This window comes from Mobula birostris, chromosome 4, assembly GCF_030028105.1.
Source record: "Mobula birostris isolate sMobBir1 chromosome 4, sMobBir1.hap1, whole genome shotgun sequence".
NCBI classification, from domain to species: Eukaryota; Metazoa; Chordata; class Chondrichthyes; order Myliobatiformes; family Myliobatidae; genus Mobula; species Mobula birostris.
This window is the reverse complement of record NC_092373.1, coordinates 156,191,652-156,217,454: the sequence shown is the minus strand read 5'-3', so window position 1 is coordinate 156,217,454 and position 25,803 is coordinate 156,191,652. Positions and strand designations below refer to the sequence as shown.

The 25,803-nt window shown below is 37.6% G+C and overlaps 1 protein-coding gene across 3 annotated transcripts in view; it reads left to right on the top strand.

Moving 5' to 3' along the window:
• Window positions 1-25,803, top strand: part of LOC140196049 (serine/threonine-protein kinase 32B-like) — a 325,870-nt gene that overhangs the window by 87,350 nt on the left and 212,717 nt on the right. For 2 of the 3 annotated variants that reach the window (XM_072254755.1, XM_072254757.1), the window contains exon 2: window positions 14,420-14,475. The exons of the other annotated variant lie outside the window; for it this stretch is intronic. In XM_072254755.1, the coding sequence (XP_072110856.1) occupies window positions 14,420-14,475 (56 nt within the window). The remainder of the gene's footprint in view (window positions 1-14,419; window positions 14,476-25,803) is intronic. 3 annotated transcript variants of the gene reach the window in all.

Below are 25,803 nucleotides of genomic sequence, written 5' to 3'. Positions count from 1 at the left end.
CCACCAGATAATGATGAGAAGTTATCTCATTGTGCTTCAATGTATTAATGATAGTTTAAGCAGACATCCCACCCTGCAAAAACTCATTTCAGGGAGGTAGCACCATCAATTTGCGAGAGATTTGCGAGAGACTTCCGGGAGAGGTGGGATGTCTGCAGTAGAGTAGCTCCTTAGCAGCTGGCCAGCTAGCTTAAGTAACGTTAGCTATGCTAATGAACGAATGACACCTGTTAAACTCACCTCAACATGTCTTTTACAGTCTTAACCCACCATGGGCAATAGAAAAGACACTGTAGCAAACAGAGCAGTGAGCAACACTGTCATTATTTTTGACCCCTATTAGGCAGGAGTACACTTTAGAGTAGTCTAGGGTGACATACGTTTTATATTTTTTTGGAACACCCTGCCACTCTGACTTTTTTTGGAGCTCTCGCTCTCTCTCTATCGCGCGCGCGTGCTCTCTCGCTCTGTCTCTTGTGGCCATTCTCACTTGCGTTCACTCTCTCACACTTGCTTTTTTGCTCTTACGCTCGTTCTCTCGCTCTCTCTCGCGCGTTCTCTCACACTCGCTCTCAAAAAAATCAATTTCCGGGACATTGTATATAATTTGCGGGCATCAGGGAGCCACTATTAATTTGCGGGAGACTCCCGGAACTTCTGGGAGAGGTGGGATGTCTGTTTAAGTAAACAAAATCTCATCAAGGGAGGACCGCCCCTGTCTGCTAATGGAGTAGCAGTATTTTTCTGCTGCTCTTAGTTTTCTTTCTTTCCCCCTAGTTTAAGCTTTGAATTTAAAATTTTTACTTGTTGATTCTTGAGGATGATCAATATGTCTATGTCTACAAGAAGTGGGGAGAATTTACCTGAACCTAGTGATTAAGGTAACAGGAAAGGAAAGGTGCAAAAGGAAAGATCTGATGAAATGCCATCGTGGGCTGAAGATATCGTTCAGACACTGAATTCAATTAAGGATCGGAATGGATCAATTAAAGACCAACTGGAAAAGAACAGTAATGAAATGAAGTCATTTCTGGGAAAATTTAAAGACCTGGAAACTCAAGTTATTTCACACGAAGAGGAATTGAAGGTGACTAAGCAAAAGCTGTCTGAAGCTACAACTTGTTTGGAAAGATATCAAAATAAGATTATAGACCTGGAAACTAGGTCTCGATGAAGGAATATAAGAATTGTTGGGCTGCAGGAAGGAACTGAAGATGGAGATCTAACGGCTTACTTTGGTAAGCTTTTCCACACTTTATTTCCTACCATTCTATCAAAGCCGCCTGCAATAGAAAGGGTACACAGGGCGTTTATCTCGAAATTGAAGGACTCTAGTAAACCAAGATCTGTTCTGGTTTGCTTTCATCACTTTAAAATTAAAGATCAAATAATACGACAGGCAAGAAAACAGAGAGTTTTTAGATTTATGGAATCTGAGCTCCGCTTCTATGAAGATTATCCAAGAGAGATAATTGAACAAAGATCAAAATTTGCCCTGGTAATGAAACAAGCATATGATAAGAATCTTTTTCCGTCTTTGAGGTACCCGACAAAACTTAAAATTTTTCCTCCTAATTCTCCTCCTCGTACTTTTTTTGATCCAAAAGCTGCACTGGATTTTGTTCAGGCTTTGCCTGCTGCTGTCACCGACACCGCTGTTGAATGATCCATTTGAAAAGTTGTTTGGCTATTTCTATATTATTCGCATTTTGGAAAGAAAATTTATGAAGGTCACTTATACATTTCTTCGACAGTCTAATTAAAGAACACGGAGACTTGTTTTTTTATTGCATATTATTGGTTTTCCTTTGGAAAGATTTACGGTTTAAGTGTCTCTGCTCAAATGATCTCTGGACATTTTATGACTGAGGGAAGAAGATAAGGCGATTTGTTCCTTTAATTTAATACTTCGTAGCTAATTGGTAGTTTTTCCTACTAATAGGGCTTTTTATATATTTTTCTGTTCTATTATAACATTTTATAACTGAATTTAAAGCTTTTTTAGGGAATTAATATTAAACTTAATCATGGTGCTGGTTTTTCTCTCTAAGAGATAATATTATTTTGGTTCTTTCTTGTTTATCAGTCGATGGAATGTAAATACCTTTTTTTCCTGAGACTTTATTGTCTTTCTCACAAGGTCACTCTACTTTTTTACTAACTGGGGGGAGGGAAAGAAAACACAGACAGAGCAGTCAGCAGCTTTGAATTCTATCGTAGATCACTTGCCTTTTTCGGGCTTCCGGGTGTGGGTGGGTGGGTTTAGAGTTAGTTTTTTCCCATTGGGTGGTTCCGGAGCATGTGTGTTTTTTATTTGTTTGTATTCTTCATCGCCGCCATCTTTGATCATCCTGCATTGGTATGTGCTTTGTGCATATATGAAGTAGAATGAAATTACTGTATGCTGTTCAAACAGATTAATATAATAAGTTGGAATGTACATGGTTGGAATCATCCTATTAAACAAAAGAAGACTTTTAAGATTATTAACCGATTCCAGCCTGATATAATTTTTGCTCAAGAGACACATATCAGGGCGGGAGATCAACATAGATTTTTTAGATGGTGGAATGGTTTGCAATTCCACTCCACTTCTCAGAGTAAAACAAAAGGCGTGTCTATTTTCATTAAACCTAATATATTTATTCAAGAGGATATTGAATCAGATTCTAATGGTAGATTCTTAATTGTTAAAGGAACAATCTATAATAGAAAAGTTGTTTTGGTTAATTTGTATGGTCCTAACTTAGATGATCCTTTTTTTTTTAAAAAAAGGTATTCGCTTTACTGCCTGAATTAAATGAATATACGCTCATAATGGGTGGGGATTTTAATTGTTGTTTAAATCCTATGATTCATAAGAGCTCAACCAATCAGCGACTTCCAAATCGATCCGCGTCATTTATTAATTCCTTTTTGATTGATTTTGGGCTGATTGATTTGTGGAGGTATCTTCATCCGGACAATAGAGAATATTCTTTCTTCTCACACACTTATAAAAAATATTCGAGGATCGATTATATTATAATCGATCCCTGCTTCTTGCCTAGTGTTAAAGCCTGCAAATATGACGCTATTGCTATATCTAATCATGCGCCTCTGAGTTTGTCTTTTGAATTTGATGATGTCACTCTTGCCCGCCCACCTTGGCGCATGTCTCAGACATTATTGCAAAACTCTGACTTTGTCACTTTCATTGAAACCCAGATAAAAGAATTTTTTCTTTTTAATGATATAGGGGGTATGTCTAATTTAGTTATATGGGATACATTTAAAGCATTTTTACACGGTCAGATTATTTCTTATTCAGCTAGACTTAAAAAACAAACTAAAGCAGAATTAGATAGAATTTCAAAACAATTTAAAGGTTTAGATAATATTTATGCAATTTCCCCCAATACTGATTTATTTAAACAAAGGGTGGAACTTCAATCACAATATAACCTGTTATTAACTCATCCCATTGAAGGTTATTTGCTTAAGTTAAAGAGCCAATTTTATATGTCTCAAGATAAAAATAATAAACCGCTTGCATCTCAATTAAAAATGACTGCAGCCAAAAGGCAAATTATGAAAATTCGTAGGAAAGATGTTTCCTTAGCTCAGGAATATGAGGAAATTAATAAGATTTTTCAAGACTTTTATGCTGAGCTATATAAATCTCAATGTCCGTTAGGTTCCTCTAAAATGAATGCTTTTTTACGAAAGATTGTTTTTCCTAAAATCTCGGCTGAGGATCAAAAGATTCTCGATGCTCAAATTACTGAAGCCGAAATTCATAAAGCTATTTTTTCAATGCAATCGGTAAGTCCCCAGGACTTGATGGCTATCCCATAGAATTTTATAAAAAATTTGGAAAGTTGCTCTCTCCGTATATGTTGGAAATGTTTAAGGATTCTTTTGTGAAAGGTGACTTACCCTCTACTTTTTATGAGGCCTCTATTTCTTTAGTTCTTAAAAAACATAAAGATCCTACTGACTGTGCTTCATGTAGACCTATTTCATTACTGAATGTTGACGCTAAGATCTTGTCAAAGATAATGGCCAATCGGTTGGAGAATATTTTGGGTAAAATTATTTGTAAAGATCAAACAGGCTTTATAAAGGGTCGTTATTCCTTTTCAAATGTTCGGAGACTACTTAATATTATATATTCATCCTCTTCTAAAATTCCACAATGTGCTGTATCTTTGGATGCTGAAAAAGCGTTTGACTGAGTCGAATGAAAATATTTATTCAATGTTTTAGAGAAATTTGGCTTTGGTGTTAATTTTAATAATTGGATTAAAATGATATATAAAGCCCCTATTGCTACTGTTGTTACTAACAACTGTAGGTCTCCTTTTTTTCAGCTTTCACGGGGAACAAGGCAAGACTGTCCATTAAATCCTTTGTTGTTTAATTTAATATTAGAACCCCTTGCTATTGCTCTGCATGAGGCTAAAAATATCCATGGGATATTTGTGAATGAGACCATGCATAAGGTCTCTCTTTATGCTGATGATTTATTGGTTTATATATCTCACCCTGACGAATCCATTCCTGCCCTGTTAAAATTATTTAATGAATTCGGAGGTTTTTCAGGATATAAAATGAATTTTAGTAAAAGTGAATTATTTCCTTTAAATGATTCTGTTTCTATGTATGATAATACTCCTTTCAAAGTTTCAGACTCTTTTAGATATTTAGGTATTATAATTGCTAAAAAATATAAGGATCTTTATAAAGCTAATTTTGTTCCCTTAGTAGACTCTATGAAGTATTTATTTAGTAGATGGAGTCCACTTACATTTTCACTTGTTGGTCGTATTTATATAGGTAAAATGATGATTCTACCGAAATTTTTATATTTATTTCAGAATATTCCTGTTTTTTTGACTAGGAAGTTTTTTGATCAGATTGATTCTATTATTTTAACTTTTATTTGGAATAATAAAAGACCAAGAATTAGTAAATGTCATTTACAAAAATTGAAAAAGGATGGAGGTCTTGTTTTGCCTAATTTTAGAATGTATTATTGGGCTGTTAATCTGCGATATATGTCTTTTTGGTTATACTGGGTTGATAAGATTGATCGGCCAATTTGGGTAGATCTGGAACTAAAAGTTGTAAAACAGTTTTATTTAACTTCGTTATTGGGAGCTCCTTTACCTATGCAATTAGGTAAAGTTGTTAATTTAAACTTATATCCTGTGATTAAGTATTCTTTAGAAATTTGGCTCCAGTTCTGCAATTCTTTTAATCTTACAAAATTTAAACTTTGTAGTTTAATATACCGAAATTACTTTTTTAAGCCTTCTTTGAGTGATCCAATTTTTCTACTTTGGAAAAATAAAGGAATTAATTATTTTTTGGATTTATTTAAAGAAGATAGATTGATATCCTTTGAATATTAATTGATAAATATTCTCTTTCATATTCACACTTTTTGCAATACCTTCAAGTTAGACATTTTTTACAAAATATTTAAATAATTTCCCTTACATATTGGAGGCTGACCTGTTAGATACTATTATGAGTATGAATCATTTGATTAAGGGTTCTATTGGAAGAATTTATAATTTATTATTACAATGGGATAAGCGTCCTTTGTCTAAGATTAAACAGGATTGGGAAAAGGAACTTAATTTGATTTTTATGATGGAGGATTGGATGCAGATATTGAAGTTGGTTAATTCTTCTTCAATTTGTGCTAGTCATTCATTGATTCAATTTAAAATTGTATATCGTTATCATTTGACAAAGGAGAGACTTTCTAGAATTTTTCCTAATGTTGATAGTCATTGTGATAGATGTAAAACTGAGATAGCTACACTGACACACATGTTTTGGTCTATATTGGAACAGTTCTGGAAGTCGGTTTTCTCAACAATTTCTAAAGCACTTAAAATTAATTTACAACCTAATAAATTAACTGTACTTTTTGGAATAGTTCCTCAAAATATTCATGGTATTTCTGTGTCTGACCAACATGTTATTGCATTTGTTACATTGATAGCTAGGAGCGCCATTTTGTTGAGGTGGAAGGATGCATCAGCTCCCACTTTGTCACAATGGTTCTCTCAAGTGATACTATGTCTTAGTTTGGAGAAAATTAGAAGTCGAACATTTGAACCTTTATTTAATTTTGAGAAAAGATGGGGCTCATTTGCTCGTTATTATCATTTGAAATAATTGATATAATTTTTCCATGATCTAATTGTAAACTCTTTTAGTATATTTTCTTTTCTTGCTGGCGGTTTGATGTTTATTTTTAGAAGCTTTTTGTATGACACATGGCTCCGGGGTTGTACACCTAATGGGTTCTCTTTTTTTTTCTCACTTTCCTGCTTAGGAGGTTTTTTCTGTTATCACAAAATTTTGTTTTCAATCTTTAAGATGATGGGTTTTTGTTTGAGGCATTGTAAGTGTTGTTACTTCGATATGCTCATGTTATTTTTCCTATATATATATATATATATATATACAATAAAAAGATTTGAAAGAAAATCTCATCAAGGATCTCACCCAAGGTACTCTCATTGCACACCAAAGTAAGAAAGTTGGTACTCCAAAGGACAATATAGATGTGAGCGTGAGTAGGGAGAACACAAGCAATGTAAGGAAGCCTGGGAAGAAAATCATGCGGCTAAAAATCAGGAAACTGAATAGATGAAGATTATAAAACTACAGATGCAGGAAACCTGAAATAGAATCGGAAAACTTTGGAGTCTCTTCTTAACGTTTATGTTAGAACCAGCCATTTTTGTCTGTCTCATTCTGTTTCAGTATTTCTTATTATATTTGTACACTCTAGTCTGCTGAGAAAATTTTACAGCTTCACTATTAACAACCCAGATAAACAAGTATAATAATCCTCTAAATTACCCCCATTAATCCGTTTAGAATTGCCCTATCAGAGCTATTCCTGTTGTTCTACCCGCCCTCTCCCACTTTCTCTGCTTCCAAAAACTAACAGTTTTTAATCTCTTTCACAGAGCAGGTGAAAGGTCCCAGACCTCTTTTCACAGATAGACCCACAGAGTGTTTCCAACATTTACTGTTTTGTTACAGGAGCTGGTTTAGTCTGTGTTATGATTGTCACTAAGTCACCTGGAGACTGAAGTTAGTATTTATTCAACACAAGGAGATCTTCTGGAGAATCTATCTCTCCTCTCTACACATACAACAGTAAAGTAAATGTTTTTATGCTTCGTACAGCGCAAAGACAACAATAAATAATTAACTATAGTTTCAATGACTATATTTACTTACTTTAACATTTTGAATTTACACAGGTAACTTTTGCAGAATTACACTTTTGCATTGGAGGCACATTTTAATAGGTAGAACCCTTTGAATATTCAAATACTGGTTCAAGGGTTCTGCACAAAACAGAAGACAGCAAAAATAAACTATCTCTGTAACAGTGTTGAGCCATAGCTCCTTGGATATACAAACAACATGGATATTGTGTAACAAGGCAAATATGTCTTGAATTGTGCATTAAGTGGCAGCCAAAGTGGAGTTTATTGTCATATTGACAAAAACTTCATGCTATCTTAAAGTTTCTTCCCCCAGACAGTTAATCTGATCAACCATTCTAGTTAGTCACCCCTCCTCCCTCTATATATTACCTCAGTAAATGCATGGCAAACACTTTAGAACACTTTTTATGACATTGTAAATACATTATGGTATTTAGGTATTTATTCCATATCTGTACTTTAAACTCTTGTTTATTTTATATAATTCTTTATTCTTGTAATTGTTGAATGTTTTTGTTGCATGTCATGCCAACACACTACAGCAAATCCCTAATACATGTATATATATATATATTGCACCTGTGTGTACCCGTACTTGTGCATATTCAAGGATTCAAGTTGACGTGTATGTACAGGTGCAATGAAAAAACATCCTTGTAACAGCACCACCAGGACATAGTAACATATAAACAGCATTAACAAGAAGAACACATAAATATAAATTAAACTCCATTTTTACAAGAAAGATCACAGTAAGGAAAAACAAACCTCAGCCCATTTTAATGATAAGTAATCAAACTAGTCATAGTTTTGATGAACTACAGTGAGTAGACTTGTGCCAGTTGGTTCAAGAACAAAATGGTTGTAAGAAAGTAGATGTTTTTGAATGTAGTGGTGTTATACTTCAGGCTTCTGAGCCTCCTGTGCATGTATAGATGTGAGAAGATGGCACTGCCTGAATGATAGGGATCTTTAGTGTTGCCTTCTTGAAATAGCACCTTCTGTAGATAGTACTGAGGGTGGGGAGGGATGTGCAGATAATTTATTGGGCTGTGTCCATTACTCTGTGCAGCTTCTTTCATGCCCATGCATTTGAATTGCAGAGCAGTTGAAGAAGCATAATCTTATTTGGGATAGTTGGCACAGCTTTGTGAGGATGAGGTCATGCCTAACGAGTCTGATTGGCTATTTCGGGAAAGTGACAAAACTAATTGATAAAGGTAAGCGGTGTAAGTGGTGGAAGTGTTCTCACCTGCTCCCTCAACACCACCTATTTGGTCAAGTAAGCACAGCAGCGTTTCCATTTCCTGAGGAGGTTGAGGTGAGTGAGAGTTCCCTCATATTAACCAATTTTTACAGGAGCACCATCGAGAGTGTCCTGACCAGCTGCATCAGCATCTGGAATGAGAATTGCAAGGTGTCTATTTGCAAGTCTCTGCAAAGGATTGCAAGAACTACTGGGATGGCCATCAGGGTCTCTCTTCCACCCATTAGAGATATTCATCAGGAGAACTGCATACGTAGGGCCCTTAGCATCGTCAGTGATCCTTCTCAACTCTCCAACAATCCCTTTGATCCCTACCATTAGGCAGGAGGTACCATAGCATTAGGACTAGAACTGTTAGGATAGAAACAGCTTCTTCCCCCAGGCCGTAATACTACTCAATTCCATGCCATGACACGAGTATCATTGTGTAAGAAGAGCCAGTGTTACTCTGTTTACTTTTTAACTTGAATTTGCACCTTCTTATTTATTAGTTTATAAGTGGTAATATTACTTTGTGTTATGTGTGAGTTATATGGACTGAATTGTGCACCTTGGTCTGGAGGAACATTGTTTTGATTGGCTCTGTACATGCGTATAATTGAATGACACTAAATTGAACTTGAGCTTGTCCATAGATTTTAGTAAGACATTTGAAAATGTTCCATATGGAAAGCTTATTCAGAATGTCATGAGGCATGGTATCCATAGAAATTTGGTGATGCCTATTTAGCAGTGGGTTGAACCTCCTGATAAGGTAGAGAGATAATAGATTTAGTGCCTTCTGCCCGAAGGTCAGTGACTAGTACAGTAGTCCACAGGGATTTGTTCTGGTACCCCAGCTCTTTGTGATTTTTATGGGTCACTTGGATGAGTTAATGGAAGGGTGGGTTAATGAGTTTGCAGATGATACAACGTTGGTGGTGTTGTGGGTAATGTACAAGGTTGCTATCCGTTACAACAGGATATAAACAGGATGCAGAGAAGTGCCAGATGCTGATCAAACTGGAAAAGTGAAAACTGATACACTTGGGAAGAATGAACCTGAAGGCAGAGTACAAGTTTATGGCAGAATTCTTAGCAGTGTGGAGGAAAAGAGAGATTGTATTCATAGATCCCTCAAAATTGCCACACAAGTTGATAGGACAATCAAGAAGGTATATAGTATGTTTGTCTTCATTGGTTTAGGAACTGAATTCAAAAGCCACAAGGTAATGTTGTAGCTCCATAAAATCCTTGTTAGACAATATTTAGAGTATTGCATTCAACTTTGGTGGCTTCTTTATAGGAAGGATGTGGAAGCTTTAGGGAAGGTGCAGAGGAGAATTACCAGGATGCTGTCTGAATTAGAGAGCATGTCTTATGAAGTTAGATTGGGAGAGCTAGGGCTTTTCTCTTTGTAGCAAAGGAAGATGAGAGCTGACTTGATATCTGAATATAAGATTATAAAAGGCATAGATAGAGTGGAGAGCCATTGTAATTTTCCAGAGGACACGTTTTTAAGTTTATATTCAACACAGGTGTACTTCAAGGATGCGTACTTAGCTGTCTGCTCTACCTTCTCTACATCTCAAGCTCCATCAATAAATTTGGTGATGACACAACTGCTGTTGGCAGAATCTCAGGTGGTGATGTGGAGGCGTACAGGAGTGAGTTAGATCAGCTGGTTGAGTGGTGTCACACAACTGTCCTTGTGCTTTATGAGAGTAAGACCAAGAAATCAATTGTGGATTTCATTGAGAGGTCAGAAGTGGAGTGAGTGAGGAGCTTCAAGTTCCTGGGTGTTAGCATCTCGGACGATCCATCCTGGGCTCAGCATATTGATCTTGTCACGAGCAAGGCATGCCAGTGCCCGTACTCCATTAGGAATTTTAGACTTAGTATGTTACCAAGGACTTTAGAATATTTCTACAGATGTGCTTTGGAGAGTATTCTGACTGATTGCATCATCACCTTGTATGGAGGCACTAATGTACAAGATCAATAAAAGCTGCAGAGGATTGTAGGTTCAACCAGCTCTGCCATGGGCATTAGCCTCCCTTCATTGAGGCATCTTCGAAAGTTACCTTCTCTCTATTTCCATTAGTCAGCCTATTTTCTATCCAGGCAAATATAACCTCCTATACTATGCAATGCCTTATCAAGAAGGTGGCATCCAATATTAAGGACCCTCACCATCAGGACATGCCCTCTTCCCCTTACTGCCAACAGTGGGAAGGTACAGGAGACTAAAGACACATACTCAATATTTTAGGAACAGCTCTTCCCCTCTGCCATCAGATTTCTAAATGGTCCCTTCTATATTTCAGAACTCTGGAATCTCTCAACATTAGATATCTTCACTGTTTTTCCTGTCAGAAAAGAAAATTTCACATTTTGCAATATTTATAGTCCATTTGTTGGATCTTTCTTCTTCACTCAACCTACCTAAACCCCTTGATAGCCCATTTAGAGCATAGAACTGCCATAGCGCAGCAAACAGAAGAAACAAGAGATTGTAGATGCTGGATTCTGGAACAACACAAAAGGATTGCAGAAACTCAATAGGTCAGGCAACATTTTTGAAGGGAAATGGATAGTTGACAATTTGATTTGAGAGCCTTCATCTGGAAACAGAGATTCAGGATGAAGGGTCTTCACCGAAGCATTGGCAGTCCACTTCCCTCCATAGATGCTGCTTGACCTGCTGAATTCCTCCAGCATTTTGTGTGTTGGAGCATTGGAATGGGCTCTTCAATCCATCATGACTTTACTGACCATGGTCATGACTATGCTGACCATGCTGTCCAATGAAACTAATTCCATCATCTTGCACATGGTCCATATCCTTACATTCCCATCATGTTCCTCTAAAAATGCACTGTAATATTTCCTTCCACCACCCACTTCTATCCTCTTCACAACTTTCTTTTCTGCCTGTCTTTGGTTTATTTGCAAGCTTTGCATCAATGCCTTCATCCAAATCGTTTATAGAAATTGAGAAAAGTTGAAGTCCCTATATCAATCCTTGTCACACAGCACCCATTATATCTCGCTAACCAGAAAACAAGCCCAATTTATGCCTTCTCTCTATTTCCATTAGTCAGCCTATTTTCTATCCAGGACAAATATTACCTCCTATACCATATATTTTTATTTTGATGTAGTACCTTATCAAAAATAAATATTCACTGTTCTCACAATTATCTTTTTAAATGTAGCCTGAAATCCTTGAGGTGGATGTGTCTATGCAATGCAATCCCTTATCACCAATTAATTTCCACCAAACAGGAAATAATAAGGAAAAACACAAGAGAAAATGGGAAAAAACAGCATGATCAGTGCAAGAGTGTTCAAGGATTTCTTCAATGTGAATAAGATTTAAGTGAAACAGCAGCAACATCAATATACATTATGCCGTGATTGATGTAGGGTAATGTGTTATAATTTGATTTGGATATTGGGGAAGCATCAATTGAATTTAAAGATTAATTTCAGTCTCAAATCTATCATGAGGTATACAGTGCTATAATGTGCTATACAGTACAATTTCCACTGTGCAATCTTCTCACATTTAGAAATATATTGTGTAAAGGAAATACGATGGGTGTAGATATAAATTATTGAAATACTGTATCTGGCAAGCATTTCCTGTATTCCACAATTGAATCATGCTTTCAATCATGTTCTGACACTGTAAATCTTCATCAACTGGTTTGAAGTAATAAGGGATTACAATTCTTTGGAATATATCGATCGCAAGGAGAGTAGACTTTACTTGATGGATTTGAAAATGAAATATGTAGGGAAACTGTAAAAGAGAAATTCTCAAGAATTTATGATAGCAAAAGTTTTAAGGAAACCCCAGGAGAAGCAACCAATAAAAAGGTGCTGATTCAGTTGAATTAATCAACATACTTTGAGAAAAATATTGTTCGCTGCCTTTCCCAGAAACCACAATTTGGTAAATTCAAAAACACCAGGAATACATTGTAAGCAAATTAAAACATATAAACATTTCAATATTTCATTAACGTCACCCATATATATGTATGTGTATTTCTGATGCTTGCGGTCTTCTGCATTAATTGGCTGCCACATGATTGGCTGATAATATATTTGTATTAACGAGCAGATGTATCGGTGTACCTAAAAAGTGGCCACTGTGTATTTTGTCTGTTTAGATTTTACGAGAACACTGCACCTATTTTCAGAAATCTACATTTCAAAATCTATTATCATTTACAAAGACAGGTGTGTGAAAAGGGCCCAAAGAATCATTGGGGAAACCAGTCACCCCAACCACAAACTGTTCTAGCTGTTACCATCTGGGAGACGGTACTGCAGCATAAAAGCCAGGACCAACAAGCTCTGGGACAGGTTCTTCTAACAGGCCATCAGACTGTTTAATTCATGCTGACACAATTGTATTTCTATGTTATATTGACTGTCCAGTTGTACATGCTATTTATTATAAATTACTATAAATTGCACATTGCACATTTAGACGGAGACATAATGTAAAGATTTATGCTCCTCATGTATATGAAGGATATAAGTAATAAAATCAATTCAATGTAAAGTTCCTGCAGTTTCTTCAATATTAGATATCATAAGTAAGTTATTCCTATGAGAATGCGGTGCACTTTGCTACTACAAGAACTCAACTTCAACAGGCTATGATGATCACGCTTAAGAAAAAGCCTATTTCCTATTCTTAATGCAGCCATGTCATTCTTTCATTCTCATTTTGGTAAAAATATAAATATTTATGTGCCTTAATAGCGCTGGGATGTTTGTTTCTCATATAGTTACTGGTGTTGGTGCGTGGCCAGGTGGTTAAGGCATTCGTCTAGTGATCTGAAGGTCACTAGTTTGAGCCTTGGCTGAGGTAGCATATGTGTCCTTGAGCAAGGCACTTAACCACACATTTCTCTGCGACGACACCGGTGCCAAGCTATATGGGTCCTAATGCCCTTCCCTTGGACAACATCAGTGGCATGGAGAGGGGAGACTTGCAGTATGGGCAACTGCTGGTCTTCCATACAACCTTGCCCAGGACTACGCCCTGGAAACCTTCCAAGGTGCAAATCCATGGTCTCATGAGACTAACGGATGCCTAAAAAAAATAGTGACTGGTCAAAATGTTGGAAAAAGTGATCCATGCTCTCACAGTTTGTCAGAGCATATTCTGGACTTCTTGTGAATATTCAGCAACATACACAAAATGCTCAGAAGGCCAGACAGCATCTATGGAGTGGAATAAAAAGTAGACATTTTGGGCTGAGACCTTTCATCGGGCTGGAAATGAAGGGGGAAGAAGCCAGAAAAATAAAGTAGGGGAAGAGAAGAAGTACAAACTGGCAAGTGATAGGTGAAATCAGGTGAGGGGGATGAAGTGGGAAGCTTGGAGGTGGTACGTGGAAGAAATAAAGGGCTGTAGAAGATGGAATCGGACAGCTGATTTTCTGTGGCAACTTGTCTTTCACTGCATGCATGAGTTGCACATCTTGCAGTTATAACCATGAACACAGAAGATAGTCCTTGTCACACAGTTTCTTGTTTAACTTGAAACTCAATTATTCTGCCAAAAAAAAAACTTTACCTTCTATTTCTTGCCTGACTTTTGGAATCTCCTTATCAAACTTCTGTCTGTTAATTTATTATTTCTCCAGGTTTCTCCCCTTCTTTCTGTGTGATGTCCATTGAACTGCAATAGAGGCACCTTCAAACGGTCTGTTTGGTTTGTGAAAAGCTATACTCAAACATAATTTGTCAGTGTAGCAGTTCCAAAAATTATATGGATAGAATGTGATTTACTGTTTCATAATTTTTGAATTTGTATAACGTCTTTCCTAGGCACATGATGATTAATAACTACTTGAATGATTGCTCTACATTTCTTGTTTCTTTTGTGTTCTTTCTACAGTTAATTTTGACCATTTTCAGATCCTTCGAGCAATTGGGAAAGGAAGCTTTGGAAAGGTAAATGATACCTTATGTTTATTAAGAAGACCGTAATGAATGATAGTATCACCAGGTTTGTAATGATAAATTTCACTTAGTTGAGTAAATTTAGTATATAGTCACAAAATAAGTTATTATGAATAAACACACCTTTTTTAAGACATCTGCTGTATCTGTTTATTCAACCAGAGTCATTAGGATAACACAAAACTGTATGTTATGGATTCTGGAAATTTGAAATAAAGTCAGAAAAATTACCATTTCATGTCAATGACTTATTATCAAAATTGCCAGACCTGCCAAGTATTCCCAACACATTTTGTTTCATAATGCAACATTTCTCAATTTTTTGTCAGCCATGAATCGCATATGGTTTCAAGAATCCAGATATGACTAATTATTTTTTGTTTAGAACTTAAAAAATTAGAAGCTGTTTTAATGGCTCATATAGTCTAAATATTAATCAAAATTATGTCAAATAATTTGGCATGTCCTATACAATACAATAAAGAGACAGTTAGTTGGAGTTTCTCGATAGATTTCAGTTCCCTTCTGAACTTCGGAAAATTGTCAGCATGGTCAGCTTGGCAAATTGGAAATAGTGCTCCTTGGCAGAAGTAGCAAACAATGTAATTTATAACAAAAATATCAAAGAGGATATGTAGCAAAATGTAAGCAGCATCGAATCATTTACTAGATAAAGGGAAGGAGTGGGACTGATCTTATTGTGAGAGTCAATGCTTGCACTATTCACAACGATGAATTCAAAGGAGCAGTCACAACTGCTGGACAGAGACCTAGGCACTATACTAAGATACCGTAATTATGCCAGAACTGTAAACTCTGAAATTTTTGTACTGAATTCCTAATGCCTGCCAGGGGAAAACGTTAGAGACAATGATACTAAACAAAACTGTTAACACTTGGAAAAATGTGACAATAAATTAAAAAAAGGTATTAAATTGTTACATACAATAAGCCATGTTTGGAAAACTAACTCCCCTAAATAAATAGAACCTGGTTGATAAGACAACAACTTGGGGGACAGAAAAGACAACAGATTTGTATGGTTATTTTTCATACTGAAGGGATCTGCTTAATCTCCCAGGTTGGTCACTCTTTTTAACATATGTTAATGATCCAGATTTAGTGATAAAATCAAAGTCTCAAATAAAACTTAGAAATGTAAAGGATGGTGATGAGGACATTAATAGATCAGGAGGAACTAAAGAAATGAATGACACTGACACAGATTAAAATTTGTACAGGGAAGTGAAGTAATTCATTTTGATTGGACAATGAATAAATTGTGTTTTGCAATTTTAAAGGAGGAGAGTGAAATGGAGTGAGGATGGGCAGTGAGGGAATGTATGTAAAAGTCTTTGATTTGTCAGGCAAATTACGAAGACCACCAAAAGACATGGTGATGCCAAGACATTATGTATAGATGAACATCAGCGAAAATGAACAGAATTATGCTCAATGCTCATAAATTTAAGTGGCATTTGGAGACAAGGTGTTAATTCTGGGCAATTGAAGGAGGTTAAGGGCCTTAGTGAGTTTGTAGATGAGATTTATTAGGATAGTATCCATTGTTAGGGAATTTGCAGGAGTGCCCTAACAACCGAAGTTTCTAATGCTTTTGATGATGGAATAATTTGTCTAAAATTTCTACCCTGGTTAGTAGTGCTATATGTGTAAAACAGTCATGTCTGTCAGTTGAACGTTCATTCCAATCATTCATTCTATATACAACTTGAGGTTAAGATGACACTACCGAATGTGTGCAACAGCTTTCTAGTAGTCAAAAAGCTAAGAAGTCTGACTAAAAATTGTGAAGGGGTGAGCGATGGGGAGACGAGTTCAGGGGATGAGCCAAGATGGTGTGTTGCAGAATTGTTGCAGATGGAGTTCTGATGCCAGTATAACTGGCGCGGGACAGAGGTTGGATCGCTCTGGGAGCCAAGAACAGAAGTTGAAGCCTGGGCAGAGGAGATTCGGTGCCTGTACAACTAGCCTGGGTGCGAGGCTGGATTGTTCTGGTCACTGAGTTGATTTGAAGGGCTTGGGAGTGACTTCGGGCTGGTCATCAGAAAAACAAGGCCCAGAACAAGTCATTGGGTGGCACGGTCTAGGCCTTTCGCAGCATCGGTGTCTGCCTCCTAATGAGGTACAATTAGCTGTTTAGACAAGTTAAACGCTGACCCAGATTGGAAGCAAGAGCCAATTTTGCTTGCTCTCCACGATCTTCACTTCTCTCTCCAAGGCACCAGAGAGTTTCGCTGTTCCATTGTTTGGTCAATTTAAATGCTGGCCCAGGTAGACTGAAAAGACAGGATGTCGGTCAAGACGAGAGCTGATTTCGCTTGTTCTCCACAATGGTCATCTCCATGATGCTCAGGCAATGAATACGTCTCCGGCTGACATGCTTCATGCCCGATAGTATGATGAACTGATAAGCGAGGCTATGGGCCTGCTCCAGGCTGTTGCGGGCTTCCTATCAGTGGACTCAAGCTTTGCTTCAGAATGTTGTTGTTGTTCACTTCAATTGCTTGCATGATTTGTACTTTTTTTTCTTTCTCTTGCACATTAGGTGTTGGTCTTTTGTTTGATCTTGTTGCAATATTACAGATTGCCAGGTATGATGTTGTGGCCATCGTATCATTGAATTGTGGCTGAAGGAAAGTTGTAAATGGGAGCTGAATGTTAAAGGTTATATGTTGTAATGGAGGGATAAGAAGGTAGGTGGGGGGAAGCGTGGCTCTACTGGTGATGTCTGCTGGCATTAAATCAATAGAAAGATGTGACATAGGATCTGAAGATGTTGAATCCCTGTGGCTTGAGTTAAGAAACTGCAAGGGGAAAAAGGACCCTGATGGCTGTTATATACAGGCCTCCCAACAGTGGCTGGGATGTGGACTATAGATTACAACAGGAAATAGAAAAGGTGTGTCAAAAGGGCAACATTATGATAGTCATGGGAGATTTTAACGTGCAGGTCGATCGGCAAAATCAGGTTGGTAATGGATCTCAAGAACGTGAGTTTGTTGAATGCCTAAGAGATGGCTTTTTAGAGCAGTTTGTCGTTGAGCCTACTAGGAGATCAGCTATACTGGATTAGGTGTTATGTAATGAACCGGAGGTGATTAGGGAGCTTAAGGTAAAATAACCCTTAAGAATCAGTGATCATAATATGATTGTGTTCAATTTGAAATTTAATAGGGAGAAAGTAAAGTCTGCTGTAGCAGTATTTCAGTAGAGTTAGGGAAACTACAGTGGTATGAGAGAGGAGTTGGCCAAAGTAAATTGGAAGGGGCTGTTGGCAGGGATGTCAGCAGAGCAGCAATGGTGTGCATTTCTGGGAAAAATGAGGAAGGTGCAGGACATGTGTATTGCAAAAGTGAAGAAATACCCAAATGGCAAAATAGTACAATCGTGCCTGACAAAGGAAGTCAAAGCTAATGTAAAAACAAAAGAGAGGACATGCAACAAAGCAAAAATTAGTGGGAAGATAGAGGATTGGGACATTTTTAAAAACCTACAGAGAGCAACTAAAAGAATCATTAGAGGGTAAAATATGAAATATGAAAGCAAGCTGGCAAATAATATAAAAGTGGATATTAAAAGCATTTTCAAGTATGTAAAAAATAAAAGAGAGATGAGAGTGGTTATAGGACCAGTAGAAAATGAAGCAGGAGGAATAATAACGGGGTACAAGGAGGTGGCTGATGAACTAAATGAGTATTTTGCATCAGTCTTCACTGTGGAAGACACAAGCAGTGTGCCTGATATTATAGTGTGTGAAGGAAGAGAAATGGGTGCAGATACTATTACAAGGGAGAAGGTGCTCAAAAAGCTGAAAGACCTAAAAGTACATAAGTCATGTGGACCAGATGAACTGCATCCTAGAGTTCTGAAAAAGTTAGCATTTTAGATTGTGGCAGCATTAAACATGATCTTTCAAAAATCATTGGACTCTGGCATGATGCCAGAGGACTGGAAAATTGCAAATGTCACTCCACTCTTTAAGAAAGGAGGAAGGCCGCAGAAAGGAAATTATAGACCAGTTAGCCTAACCTCAGTGGGTGGAAAGATGTTAGAGTCAATTGTAAAGGACAAGGTGATGGAGTACTTGGTGACACAGGACAAGATAGGACAAAATCAGCATGATTTCCTTCAGGGAAAATCTTGCCTGACGAACCTGTTGGAATTCTTTGAGGAGATTACAAGTAGGATAGATAAAGGGGATGCAGTGGATGTTGTATATTTGGACTTTCAGAAGACCTTTGACAAGGTGCCACACATGAGGCTGCTTAACAAGTTAAGAACCTGTGGTATTACAGGAAAGTAACTACGATGGTCAGAGCATTGACTGATTGGAATAAGGCCGTGAGTGGGAATAAAAGGATCATTGTCTACTTAGCTGCCAGTGACTAGTGGTGGAGTAGACTTGATGGGCCAGATGACCTAATTCTGCTCCTATGTCTTATGATCTTAAAGTCTTATGGTCTTGTTTTTATTCTTCTTTTTCTTTAATTAGGTTATTTCAGGGTTCTTGCTTTGTGGCTACCTATGATTAAGCAAATCTCAAGGTTGTATAATTTATACATTCTTTGATAATAAATGTACTTGAATCTTGAGATCTTGAAAATGAAAAAGCGAGTAAAGATTTCCACTTCCAGACGGGTTTAACCAAAGGTCACAGAGGTAACTGTCAATGGAACCAGAGATAAAAACTACATAAAAATACACAACAGTGGTTATAATGCACTGCCTGAAAGCGATGTTGATGAAGATGCAGTTATAAGTATTAAAAGTTAATTAGATAAATATCTGAAAAATTGCTGTATTAAGATTAAAGAACAGAGGAGTGGTACAAATTATTTAAAGTGTTAGTATAAACATATGATCCTAAGATCCTTGTCATGGTAAGAAATACATTCTGCGACATTTTACAAAATATAACTTAATCAAATAGATGACAGCAATTTCTATCAGTCAACAGCATTGGCTTAAAATGAAAACTATGTTTTATTTACAAAAGTTAACATATGGTGTAACTTAACCAACATTTTTGCTTTTGTGTTTAGAACTTTGTTTTTAATGGCACAGCATTCACATCAATTGTAAGATATTAGCATACTGATATGATAGTGTTGAAAATGTTGCAAAGTCAGTGCCCATAAGCTATTGTATTTTCCAGATGAATTTTTAATATGATTTCATTTTTAAACCAAGTAAGTATCCTGCTGATTTAATATAAGCTTCTTTTGCACCACTGGAAAGGTAGAAATATGAAATCTGTGCAATTTTAGTTTAATTCTTCTAAATGCTGTTCAGTTAGGCATTTAATAAATAACATGGTTAAAGTCTCAGCCTGTGAAATATTATTATTAAAGTCTTATCTAGATCTTTGTTTTTGGAAAATTTGCTCTTTGAATTTCAGATTGAATCAAAACTGTAACAGTGTAAACTTCTCTTTATATGTCAGTCTGTCCATCTTTTTGACAGCCTGTCCATGATCTCTGGTCTTTGCAACAATCATTCATTTTATATAAGGCATTGGTAACTCACCTCTAAGTGCCACTCAGGGCTGTCTTTCAAAACCACGTGGATCACAATTTCACCATTTCAATCTGTAATTCTCTTCCTACCCCGAAATTTAACTTTGGGTAGAGTATAGGCTGCGCCACAATTTGATGATCTGCTTAAAATCCAATTTTAGTAGCTTTTTCAGTAATCTACTGTATACCCATTTCTCACAGGATTGCACTCCAGGACATAACGCTTTTCGATGAAATCAGTTTAAGTTGATAAATTTAGATTTCCTTCTCTTTGTGATTTTAATTAGTATTATGTTTTTATTTAATTCACTAAAATAATACTCAGCACACTACTTCTCTGCTTCCAATATTTTGTCTTAGTTTTCAATTAAAGCAAGTGACAGTGCTTCAACAGATATTGACAATTTGCGTTATTATTGACAAGTCATTAAAAATGCATTCAACATTTGAAACCTAATCAAAATTTTCCTCAATGTAATTGAAAATTTAGTTTCTTTTGCATGTTGACTGGATTAAATTTGCAGGATATTTAAATTTAATGAAAGTTAATTGAAAATCTGTACATTAAAATATTTCAGCATTTAAGGAAAGTACATTGGTTTATTACGTTATTACAGTTTTAAACATGATGAATTAGCAATTCACTTTATCCATTTTCAGGTTGTTCAGAGGGAATGAACAATTAACTGCTGAAAGTAGGCCTTAATGAACACAATAAAGGGAAGTGAAATCCACTGAAAAATGTGATTACCTAAATAAATTATGTGGTATTTAGTGTTGGTTATTTACAGTACATTAGATCAATTATTAACCATTCATTACAAACTTCTGTCTTAATTTAAACTTCTACCAAGAGTATTGTTTCTTTAAATCCAATGTCTAATTTAATCAATTAATTAACGTAATTGGTTTGCTTTTTGCTTTTCTGCATGATAAAATTTAATTATATATTGGGAGTCTGAAAGCATTATTTACTTCTCCTTTGAAGTACTTTCATATTGCTTGGTGTAAATATATGCTCTTGAAATGCTGTCCCTCTTCTTAATAATGAATGCATTAATCGTTCAACTAGGTATTGCAATTTAACATCAGAATATAAGGCTAGCATAAAGTAGATTTATTATGCATAATATACAATATGTGTACATTCATGTGGAATTACAATCAAAAATGTATCCATCAACGTATTGCATTGTAAAGTTTCAGAAGTTTTTAAAAGTGCTTCCGCTATGTTTGATATACTTTCCTGATTAAAAAAAACTATTCTATCATAGTGTAGTTGGCAAAGCCCCATAAGTGAGTAATCTTCTCAAAGTCTTTTCATGATCTACAAGGCAGAAATCAAAAGCACAATGGACTGCTTTCTGCTTGGCTGGATCTGTGCAGTTCCAGCAACATTCTAAAAGCTTGCTACCGTCTAGGTCAAAGCAGCCCACCTGATTGCCATTACTGACGATCCTAAATATTTATTTATTTTACTGCTGGTTGTTGTGTACCATCTACAAAATGTACTGCAGTTATTCACTTTGGACGTTCTGAAGGCACCCTCCGAATTTGCCACATCTGCCTCAAACAAGGACAAAGGCAGCAGGTGCACGAGAATGTCACGGCCTGTGAGTTTTCCTCCAAGTTGCATACCATCCTGGTTTTGAAATATATTGCTGATCCTTTGTCCCTGGTTCTAAATCCTGGAACTCTCTACCTCGAATAACGCATTCCTTATTGTTTCTGTAAGTCATTTTCAAAGTTTATAATTTACACCCAAAACTCCAATTTTTACCAGCTTTAGAGGAGATACTCTGAGTGTGCCCAGTGACATTACTTGGTACAGGTCTGATGCTATGATTTTCTCAGCCTCTCCAAGGTGAATATGCATAGAAGTGCTCATGCCAATTTCCCATTGGAGTTAATTTCACCCGGAAATGATCCCTGGCTAGACCAGACTCAGAGCTGCTGATGAATATGAATGATCCAAGATGCAGATTGGTGTGTGTGTGTGTGTGTGTGTGTGTATACCCCTCAGAACTTGACCTTTTTCAGTCAAGTTTTTGAACTTCCATACAGAATATCCTAGAGCTGTGTCTCAGACTGAGACAGCCTGCAGCCCTCAAGAAGACAATATTTCACTTTAATTAATCCACATATGTTCAAGCCAACCACTTTTGCAAATATATTCAATATATTTGCACTCACTTCACACACCATTAACTGAACAACCTCATGCCGTTTGACGTGTATTATGAAACACCCATGAACTTGTTGTATGGGGAAAATTGCTGTTGCGTATGTGGCCATTTACACAACAAAGCTATAAATAAAACGCTGGAGACTGGAGCTACGTTAATAAGCTTTAACTGAAACCGAACTGAACACACACGTACAGATCAATACGTGCCTAATAGAGCATGCTCAATATGATGTATTACTCCAACATAAAGTAGTCCTATATTATACAGTAGGCTATATGGTACACTCATCCCCTTTTATTTTAATAGTGTATCAACTTATTTTTACTGGGGACACTACGCTAAACAAATATGTGTACGCTTAACATACAATGCTTACCAATTATTCACTTAGTAACTTAATATCAAATTATAATAAAGTAACATAATAATAATAATTATAATAATTATAACAGGTCTCGGGGGGGGGGTCTCTCTGCCTCTCCGGGTAACGTCTGCCCTGAAGTGTTTGCTTTCGGGAAATGGTCTCCACAGGTACATCAGGTGGGTCCTCAGCACTGATAACAGGCTTATCTGTGGATGAGGCTGATATGGTCACATCAGGAGTGTTTGTTTCTATGTCCAGGGAGTCAGGGCAAGGTATTGTTGTGTTTTTCACCTGAGCATTCAGGATTTGATCCACATGACGTGCTTCTTTGTCATGGGAGTCCGGGCAAGGTGTTGTTGAGTTTTTCACCTGAGCATCCAGGATTTGGTCCACATGACGTCTCCATACGTTCTCTCCCACCTGTACTCTATACGTCAGTAGTTCGTCTATGGCAGAAATTGTACCCGGCTGCCACTTCTCAGTCCGGTAATCATGTGCAAGGACTAACTGTCCCACACTGAAGCTCCTTGTTGACTTAGCATTCAAGTGTTTGAACTGTCTGTTCTCCACATCACGCTGTACATCTGGTTTGAGAAGATCCATGCGGGACCTCAGGTTCCTGTTCAGAAACATCACCGCTGGAGTCTGAGTAGTGGTTGCATGTACTGCAGTACGATAGGCAAGAAGGAAGTTGTCTATCTTGTGTTGCAGTGGTTGATTTTCGCTGTCCGTTGCCTTGATGGCTTTCTTGAATGTCTGTAAAAATCTTTCTGCCAAGCCATTTGTGGATGGATGATAAGGGGCAGATGCAAAGTGCTTGATTGTTTGGAATTCTTCAGAGACAAACTGTTGTCCATTGTCTGTGCAGATTTGTTCTGGTATGCCATTCCTGATGAACATGGTCCTCAGAACTGTCATGGTCTTTTCTGATGTGGTTGACTTCATTTTGATGACCTCTGGCCATTTGGAAAGTGCATTGACAGCGATTGAAAAAAATAGAATCCATGAATGGTCCAGCAAAGTCGATGTGCACTAGTTGCCATGGTAATGAGGGCCACTCCCATGGATGGAGGGGGGCTTGTGGTGGTGTGTTCTGGATCTCTTGACATCCAGAGCAGTTCTTGGTCAAGTCCTTAATCTGTTTATTGATTCCTGGCCACCACACATAGGCATGGGCAAGACTTTTCATTTTTACAGTACCCTGGTGCCCCTCGTGCAGTTCCTCCAGCACTCTGGCGCGTAGCTTGGGAGGAATCACAACTCGTGAACCACACGTTAGTGTTCCTCGACACACTAACAACTGCTCCTTCCTCACTGAGAAGGCTGGAAACAGTGTGTTACTCCGCGCTGGCCATCCCTTTACCGTGATGTCATACACTTTTGACAACATAGGGTCATTGCCTGTTTCCCTCTCAATAAGGCTGTTTGTCACTGGTAATGGTTCAACTATTGTTTGTGAAAGACCTTTGCTGAATCCATTTGCATGGTTACCTCAGAAGTGAGCAGTGGTAAACAGGACAAATCATCTGCATTGCCGTGTTGCTTGGTCCCCTTGTGTTCAATGTCATACCTGTGACCTCCTAAGAAAAGGGACCATCGCTGTAGCCTTTGTGCTGTTATCACTGGAACACCTTTCCTTGGGTTGAAGATTGACGCAAGAGGCTGATGGCCAGCCAACAGGGTAAACTTTTGGCCATACAGGTAGTGACTGAATTTCTTGACTCCCCACACGAGGCTTAGGGCCCCTCTGTCAATCTGTGCGTAGTTGCGTTCAGCTGAAGTTAGCATTCTTGAGGCAAAAGCTATTGGTCTTTTAGAGCCATCTGGAAACTTGTGTGATAACACAGCTCCTATCCCATGGGGTGAGGCATCACAAGCTAGTCGGATAGGTAAGGAGGGGTCAAAGTACGCAAGCATCCCTTCTGAAGTTATGAATCTTTTATTTTCTTGAAACGCTTTCTCACAGCTCTCAGTCCACTTCCATTGTGTCCCTGTCTGTAATAGTGCATTTAGTGGGTGTAGGACTGTGGATAGGTTAGGCAAGAACTTGTGGTAGTAGTTCACTAGTCCAAGATATGCTCTCAGCTGAGACACATTGTCAGGTGGTGATGCCTTAAGCACCGCTTCTATCTTGTCTTGAGACATGTGTAAACCATCCTTGTTGATCACATGCCCACAGTATGAGATTTCCTTTTTGAAAAACTCACATTTCTGTCGATTAGCTCTGAGCCCATATTCTCATAACCTGGTGAGCACTTGTTTTAGGTTAGAAAGATGTTCATCGTCATCCTTGCCGGTAACAATGAGTCCCTGGAATCCCCTGCAGAACCTGGTCCATTGCCCTTTGCCAGATTGCAGGCGCTGATGCTATCCCAAACGCCAACCTGTTGTACTGATAAAGTCCTTTATGTGTATTTATTGTCAGGTATTTCTTGGATGCTTCCTCGATTTTCCATTTGAAGGTAAGCCTGGGTCAAATCAATTTTTGTTAAATGTTCCCCTCCTGCAGGGAAGCAAAAATGTCCTCAATACGGGGTAGGGGATACTGTACTGTGCGGAGAACTGGGTTGACAGTCACTTTAAAGCCATCACATATGTGCACCTTGATTGGTTTTCCTGGTTTTGTGCTGGAGGTTTTCTTCATCACTGGAACAACAGGCGTGGCCCATTCACTCCAATCCACCTTTGAATGGACCCCATTCTGCTCCAGATTTTTCAGCTCTGCCTCTACTGTAGGACAGATTGCATATGGCACTGCTCTGGCTTAGTAAAATTTTGGACATGCATTTTTCTCAATCTCAATTTTGCCTTCATGCCCTGAAGTGTTCCTATTCCTTTTATGAACACTTCTTCAGAGTCAGCAAGTATTTGTGACAGTATCTCAGATGTAGTCTTGCTGCCCTCCTTTGCTGACACATCTAGAGCCTTGATGGTGTGCCACTCCAAATGAATTTTCCTGAGCCATACATGTCCCAGCAATGGTGGTCCTCCATTTTTCAGTACATAGAGGTTCAGCTGCTGTCTTTTGTCTCCGTAGGTCACTGTCACATTAATTTTACCTTTGGGGCGCACTTTCTGTCCTGTGTAAGTCTTTATCAGTAGTTTAGTTCGTTTCAGAGGCATGTGAGAAAACAGTCGATTGTAGTCGTGTACAGAGATTACTGTTAATGCTGAGCCTGTGTCCAACTCCATTTTCAGTCTCACGCCTGCCTCTGTGGAATGATCCATA